We start from the raw sequence: 7,353 nt of genomic DNA, 5'->3' as shown, positions 1-7,353 counted from the left end.
GTGTTCTTTAATTGAAAACTAGCATAATCCAGGTAGACTAGGGCATTCCATAGAGCAGTGTTCTAGGTCCCTTACTTTTTAAAATCTTTACTAATGACCTGCAACTTGCACTGAGTAAATCCAGTGTGTCTATGTATACTGATGACTCAACATTAAACACATCAGCTACTACAGCAAGTGAATTCCCTGCAACACTTAACAAAGAGCTGCAGTCAGTTTTAGAATGGGTGGCAAGTAATAAGCTAGTCCTAAATATTTAAAAAACAAAAAGCATTGTATTTGGGATATTTTTTATTCTTTGCCTCATTGAACGAGGAAGCAGGAGGTTGTGAGAATAAAGAGTCAGCTCATCTATTCAGTAATTCATATACTTTCCATCTTTTTTCATTTACAGAATTAAACTTGTTAATCAAGCAAATACATTAACACTGTACACATCAGGTGACATTTTTAATTTCAAGTATATTTCTGCTAGGTAAAAAATGGGATTCAATAGCCTTTGTTATGTTATTCAGAATGTTAAAAACATGTGAAAGCTAACAATGCCAATGGTTTGAAGCAATGTACCACACTTGCTTAGATTGGCAGATGCCTCGCCAAACATCCATGCCTCACTGACTCACAGGGCCTTGAGGAGAGAAGAGGATGGGTGTGGGTGTGTGTGTGTGTGTAGGGGTTATGGGATGGATGTAGCTGTGGGTTGTTGTGAGTGTGTTTTTTTGTTGTTGCGAGAGCTGTCCCTAAAATGAAATGGCTATAGTGCATTCCACAGGTGGCTGCAGCATTATGCTCGCGGGGGTGAAGGGGTTGAGTTAACCCTACATAATGTGACGCTCCAAGGAAGCGTCCAGTGAAAGGGGCTATTCAATAACATCCATTATTAATACACACAACAGGTAGATAGTGGAGACTGGGGCTGGGGCATGGGGAGATGGGGGGGTGGACAATGACAGGGAAGCTCCTGTTACGATGGAACTAGTAAACAGAACGAGGCAATGCCCAGGAGAGGAAGAGAGGTAAGGAGGTGAAGGCACAGTGTCTCTCAGTAGAACAGGGCAACAGAGACCATGGATGTCACCAGGAGCAGGAGGCTCAGTCCGATGCTCTGGGCGTTGTTACACAGGTTGCCCTCGCAGCACTTCATGTCCATGGTGGGCCCCAGTGCTTGTGACACGTCTCCCACACAGATGTTCTTGGAGGCACATCCCTTCATTGTTATCTTCATGCCACCCGTGTTCACTAGCAGCACACACAAGAAAATGTTACTGATATTCACAAGACTCAATGCTTCCCAAGTCCAATCAACTCCTGATAAGTGCACATTGGATAAAACTTTCAGCCTATGGAATACTCCAGCAGATGCTGATTCTGTAGGTACCAGATTACATTTGGACCTGGTGAAATGTGAAGATATACCGTCCACTAGGACCAACGTGAGTGCCTATTACCATCTAGTAGGCTTGCTAGGGTGTTGTGATGGGGGATAGGGCGTTTAAGCTGCAATCTCCGGCTCCGAGGGTCGTGTGTTCAATCCCAGTGCAAGGAGCTCTTTTGTTTTAAGGCTTTCCCAAACCTTAACCCTTAACTTAACCAATCAGAATTAATGCATAAACCTAAGTTTAACCCTATCCCAAACCTTAGCCCTATCCTTAACCATTGGGGATTCATGCCTAAATGTACATGTTAGTTTCACTTTTAAGGGGTTTCACTGACAGCTAAGATACATCACCACATGTCGTAATTAAAACGTTGGGTCATGGAGTAATTTTTTTGCTGCAGTTAGGCCACGGTTGGAGGTTTATTTGGAGATTGGGAAACTTCTCAGTGCAGTGCACATTCATTTAAAATACTTATTTATGCATTAATTTGTGGATATCCATCATCCATTTCGTATGATATGTTACGAATTACAATTCATATGATATGTTACAAATTGCAAAACGTAAGATATGTTACGAATTCCAAAATATTTGTTGCTAACATTAGCTATGTGGCTAGGTGGTTAACGCTAACGTTAGCTAGCAGTAGGGGTTAGTGTTAGCGGTTAAGGTTAAGGTAAGGTGTTCGGGCAAGGGTTATCTAAAAGGTTAGGGGAAAAGGTAGCTAACATGCTAAGGTTGTAGGTGATGAGATACAAACATGCAACCTTTGGGTTGCTAGACGTTCGCATTATATGCCCACCCATCCACTCCAACCAACCACCCTCCTTACGTTTTTGCCTTATATCGGATGTAACTATACCAAACATAACATGTCATACTAATTTGAGTGCCCCGGATTTATGTTTACTATGTTATGTCTAGTCTATGAGACCAGTATGAGAGACTAAAGGAAGAAGCTTTAGGAATGTAAAGAATGTGCAGATAACGTTAATCTGACACACTACCTGTTGCTGAGATGCAGCGGTCCTCGTCTCCCAAGCAGCTCAGAGTGCTCGTGCAGTCCGTTCCGGTACAGGTGAAGCACTTCTTGCCATTAGGAGGAGCTTTAGTGGACTCTAAGGGATAGGTGATTGCACTTTTCACTCCCAACTCACCACAAACCAAAATCAAAATAGATTCATTCTATTCCTGAAAATAGCCTATTCAGTGGCGACCCGTTATTCAGAGAATTTATTGAGCCCCACATTCTTTGCAAAAAAATAAAGTAGGAAATAAAATATAAAAAAATTGGGGGGGTTGCCTGTTTTGCATATTATTTTGGCATTAATGTGAGTCACATATCAGTTTGCAACAATGATAAAATAAATATCATTGAGTTAATATAGCCACATACAAACATGATCTGTTTTTTGTTTTCTTTAGTAAATCAGCTCCAAAATGCAAGTGTTTCAGCCTAGCTCAGTCCTTTCTGTGGTGGTGGGGAAAGCCAGCAATGACTGGCTCAGTGTTCTGTCACTCATGGGGACACTACGTCACGGCCAAGTTGTAAGGGTAGACATAGAAAATTGAAGCCCTTTGGCTCCTGCCATAGAATTACATTAGTAGTGCCCTTCCAAGAAGGCTCAAGGCATTGGCCACAGATAAAATTATGTCAAATCACGTTATGTCACGTCCTGACCCTTGTAAGATGTCATTTTCTATAGTGGAGTAGGTCAGGGCGTGACGGGGGTGTTTTCAATGTTTTCTATTTCTAGGTTTATATTCTAGGTTTCTATTTCTATGTTGGTGTTTTTTGGGATGACCTCCAATTAGAGGCAGCTGGTCCTCGTTGTCTCTAAGTGGAGATCATATTTAAGTAGGGTTTTTTCCACCTGTGTTTGTGGGCAGTTATTTTCTGTTTGGTCTCTGTACCTGACAGAACTGTATTCTGATCGTTTGCCGTTATTTTGTCTTTAGTGTTTTTCGAGTTAATAAATATCATAATGAGCACTCAACACGCTGCGCTTTGTTCCCCTCTCTACGACAGCCGTTACACGTTATATGTACAGTAGTTTTGATTGGACTGATCATGTCAACATCTTACTTTCAAAATCCTAACCAGCAGTCATGAATCAATTCAACAAAAGGCTAATCAGTATTTCTCTTCCTATGACAAGGATTAAAAAGGAAGAGAAATTGTGTAGTAAGCTGTTAGTAGCCCATGTGCCTCACCCTAAAAATGTTGTCTATTTCCCCCTCTTCATTTTGCCTACTGTTCTGACTTGGTGGTGCACATGTAGCCTATAGCCTGTTTTAGAGAAATGTCATCATTTAATATTGTAAGAGCTTTCATTGTCTGCTTATATGCCCCCTTTATTTATTCTATGGTTCTGACTTGGTGTACAGGGAGAACACTGTAAGAATGGCCCATGTTCTGAATTCTGTCCCTGTACATTTCAAAAGTGCTGAACAAATAGTTATATTGACTATGTCAGTCCTGGCTCGCTCATTAATGTCTTAATCAAAATTACGGATTGTCTCTTATCCGCTTGTCATCCCCTTATGCCATAGCTTGTACATCTCAATTGTCAGTAGAAACCACATTTGTTTAAGCAAGTCAGCTATATCAGCAATGTTTTTTTTAAGGCATTAAATGAGGCTGGGTGAACTGTTTCACTGCCAGACAAGGCTCCGCTGATAGCCAGGTGTAGCGGCTGTTGGGACTCTGCTGTTGGGACAGCTTTATGTAGACCTAACAGTTTGTGCACGGGATGGGGGACACGACCCCCCCATCCTGGGAAAAATATGATTTGTCCCCCCCAATATATCACTGAAACATAACTATGTAATTTAAATAATATTAATAATACGCAATGAAAGCAATTGTGCTGATTATAGACACTTAATAGCGCGTTTTTAAGTTTCAAAAGATTGCGACCCCCCCCACCCTTTTCCTCACAATGGTTTGATCCACTGGCAAGGTAACAGAGGGGTCATGTCTACTGTCTGAAAGGCACTCAATGAACGTAACTGACGTGAGGTTAATCCAGTCAATCGCGCACACACTAGCTGAATATGCAGAGCTAGCGCGCAAATATTAACTATTAAGCTAGCTAGTACCTATTCCATTTATGTGGCCTCGTCAAAGATGGAATCTTTGCTATCGTCAATTTATTCCGAGATCAGCATGCAGATGATGTAAGTTAGTGCTTCAAAGTCCCTGTGATAAGGTTAGCGATAAACTGAAGTCCAAACTGAACAGAACTACACTCTCTTCTACCATTGTCTTAAATATATTTAATGGTCTCGTTGCAAAAGCTAAATTGTCGCAAGGGAACTTTTATTTATTTATTTTATTTAACCCGGGTAGCAAAGATTATAGCAAACACCACTGAAACGGAATTGGTGCTCGCTTGCTTTGCAAATTCAGCTATTGTTGGAAGCCAGCCAATATGAAACAAACTATTAAAATTACAAAAGGTTGTAGCATATGTTGTGTAAATGGTGAACTCATACAGCTGTCAACTCTTGTCATTTTAATCCGTTTCACATTTGCTAGCTACCTTTTAGATCGAAGCCCAAATAGAATGATAAAAGATAAGATGGTAGAAGCCCATCTCCTACTGTAAATAACCTACACACTGTGTGTGTGTGTAGCCAGCCAGCCAGGTAGAAAAATGGCAGAAAAATAAAAGATGGACATCAGAGTATTTTTCAGTACACCAAAACGCAAAGTAAGAACCCTAGTAGCCTAATATCTCAGACTAGTTGATAAAATGTTCATAAGAAAGAAATGAAATTCTAATGGAAATGTTTCACAATGATGTCATTAGGCAGAACAGGCAACAGATGGCACACAGACAGCAGAGTTGGGGACAGATATGCAGGGACAGACTGGCATAGACTGGGAGTCTCAGGTAAGTTTGTTGAGTCTTTGTTTGGCAACATTATGAAAGGTTCTCAATTTTTTTGACTTGTACAATAGGAACATAATTGGAAAATGCCATGGATACCCCCACTCTCAACTTAAACTGGTGACTGAACTAAGATTTGTTAAAGGCAATGGTATTGCTGTTGTGAGTAGTTGTGTAGTTTTGGGTACCGGTAGTACGGCAAACACCTTATTTCTTTGGTTCCTCAATATACATTTACCATATTACAATGTAGGCTATGTGTTACAGCACTACTTTTGGTGTCCCCCTCAGGAATTGCTCTTGAGAAAATGTAATGTAATTGTCCCCCCCAAAGTTGATATCAGATTTTCGCCCCTGAGTTTGTGGGCACCGTTCGTCACCGTTATAGTGCAATGAATGTATTGTTTAGAGTTGTTGTGTGGTGACTGCTTTCCCCACCAAGATGTACATGCTAAAATCGCCACTGGGCCTATTTAAATTATTCCTATATCTTGAAAACACTTGGCAGCCGTTAAATAATTACGCTAAATACATCGGTTGATTGTTTTTCATTTTAGGTAGACATACCAATTTAATAATTGACATATTCTAATTGATCAACTCAAACTTTTCTCATAGAACTATCAATTAAAATGATTCATTTCAATTCAGCCTTTCAACATGCTATCAAATTCAAAGTTTTAATATTAGCATTTATTATAAACTAACAGCCTATACATTCTCATTGAGATAGTTACCAGGGACGCTTTGGGAGTTGCAGAGGTCCGTATTGCAGCATTTGCTTGCGATCGTTGTGCGCGAGATTCCGAAGTTCATTGCTGCACTGACACACTCAGCAGGCACCGCGCAAGACTTCGCGTTGATATCCACTACTTTTGTATCACCTGGAATTGGAAAGAAGAGGTCGAGGCAAGCAAAAAAACATACAGGTTAAAAAACGTCAAAAATGTAACCTAAATATTTGTTTTATCGTTAGGCTAAAATGTATGACCTAAATTAACCTGCCATTAATTTACCCGCATAGGATACGACCCGCGAGCTTCCACATTGGGTTGGATAAAGACAGTCCGTCTCCTTGTCGGTGCATGCTCCTGATACTCCTGGTGTGCACTCAAAGCACTTGAGTGAAAATGCTGAGAAGGTGAAAAGTTACAGCATCCGATCATTTTTTTTATTTTTTTTGTAAATGATCGAGGAGATAATAGACTAAAACGTGGACAATGTTTTCTTTGGCTGAAATGCATTTGTCATTCAAAAGATAAATTGATAAATGCTGTTGAACTTATATATTTATTGCGTCTTCGTTATAGTTATAAACTGTGGCCTATAGGCTACACTGAAATTGCAAAAAAGTTTAATAATTGCTGAACTTGATCTTCAAAGCATAATTAATCCAAATGCAGCCAAAGGTAGCCTAAGTAATGAATAAAATAGATGGGTTCTAGCCACATTTAGAGATTTTTCTTAACTATTTTGACATTTTAAATAAATTCTATTTGAAATGCATGTTAACCGTAGGCTATAGCCTAAATAGTCCTCTTACCTTTGGGGAGAAGCAGGCTCACGAGGATGGGTACAATAAGGTACATTTTGACTTGAAGCTGAAGGAGGTGAAATGATAGAGGGTGTGTCGAGTTACAGCATTTATCTGTTATCATTTAGAGGTGTGGTATGTTTGTCAAGAAGCATTCACACTCACTCACTCACAGAGCTATCGAAATCCAATGAGTTCAATAATTTAGTTTTGAATGCAGTGTTCTGTTGCAAATCATTGCAGTCAAAAATGTGACAGCCCCATTGTGAATATGATTTTTATATATTTTTATTTCTGCTGTTTTATTTAAAGTTATTAAATCTGTATTTTCTCATTGACGAAGAGAACACTGATTTAATAATAGCAAATAAAACAATTTAAAAAATAGTTAAATCCTAGTCACAATGGCACTATATGTGACTCAGGAGTTTCCACTATATTGTCTTGGTAAGAAACAGTTTTCTTTCAATAAGAAAGTGTGAATTTTGACTTGTGTTTTGTGTTATTGTCCTGCTAAAAGGATAATTTCTCTCCCAGTGTCAGG

General features: G+C 39.6%; 1 protein-coding gene across 1 annotated transcript; it reads right to left on the bottom strand.

Moving 5' to 3' along the window:
* Positions 1-273: 273 nt before the first annotated feature.
* LOC106578009 (uncharacterized) lies at positions 274-6,982 on the bottom strand. The gene is made up of 5 exons (XM_014156531.3): positions 6,819-6,982; positions 6,292-6,408; positions 6,013-6,159; positions 2,387-2,497; positions 274-1,239 (listed from the first exon to the last, which is right to left on the bottom strand). Exons 1-5 carry the CDS (start codon positions 6,931-6,933, stop codon positions 1,043-1,045), a joined length of 687 nt encoding a protein of 228 aa, XP_014012006.3. The 5' UTR covers positions 6,934-6,982; the 3' UTR covers positions 274-1,042.
* Between the last annotated feature and the right edge of the window lie 371 nt (positions 6,983-7,353).

This window comes from Salmo salar, chromosome 02 (assembly GCF_965601325.2).
Source record: "Salmo salar chromosome 02, fSalSal1, whole genome shotgun sequence".
NCBI lineage: Eukaryota > Metazoa > Chordata > Actinopteri > Salmoniformes > Salmonidae > Salmo > Salmo salar.
This window is presented reverse-complemented; position numbering and strand designations above follow the sequence as displayed.

Excerpts from the sequence above, each read along its gene's own strand:
- LOC106578009 (XM_014156531.3), bottom strand. The coding sequence starts at position 6,933 with ATGATAACAGATAAATGCTGTAACTCGACACACCCTCTATCATTTCAC. Across the intron at positions 6,409-6,818 it reads GAGCCTGCTTCTCCCCAAAG|CATTTTCACTCAAGTGCTTT; the intron begins GTAAGAGGACTA and ends TCACCTTCTCAG. Across the intron at positions 1,240-2,386 it reads CCGCTGCATCTCAGCAACAG|TGAACACGGGTGGCATGAAG; the intron begins GTAGTGTGTCAG and ends GTGTGCTGCTAG.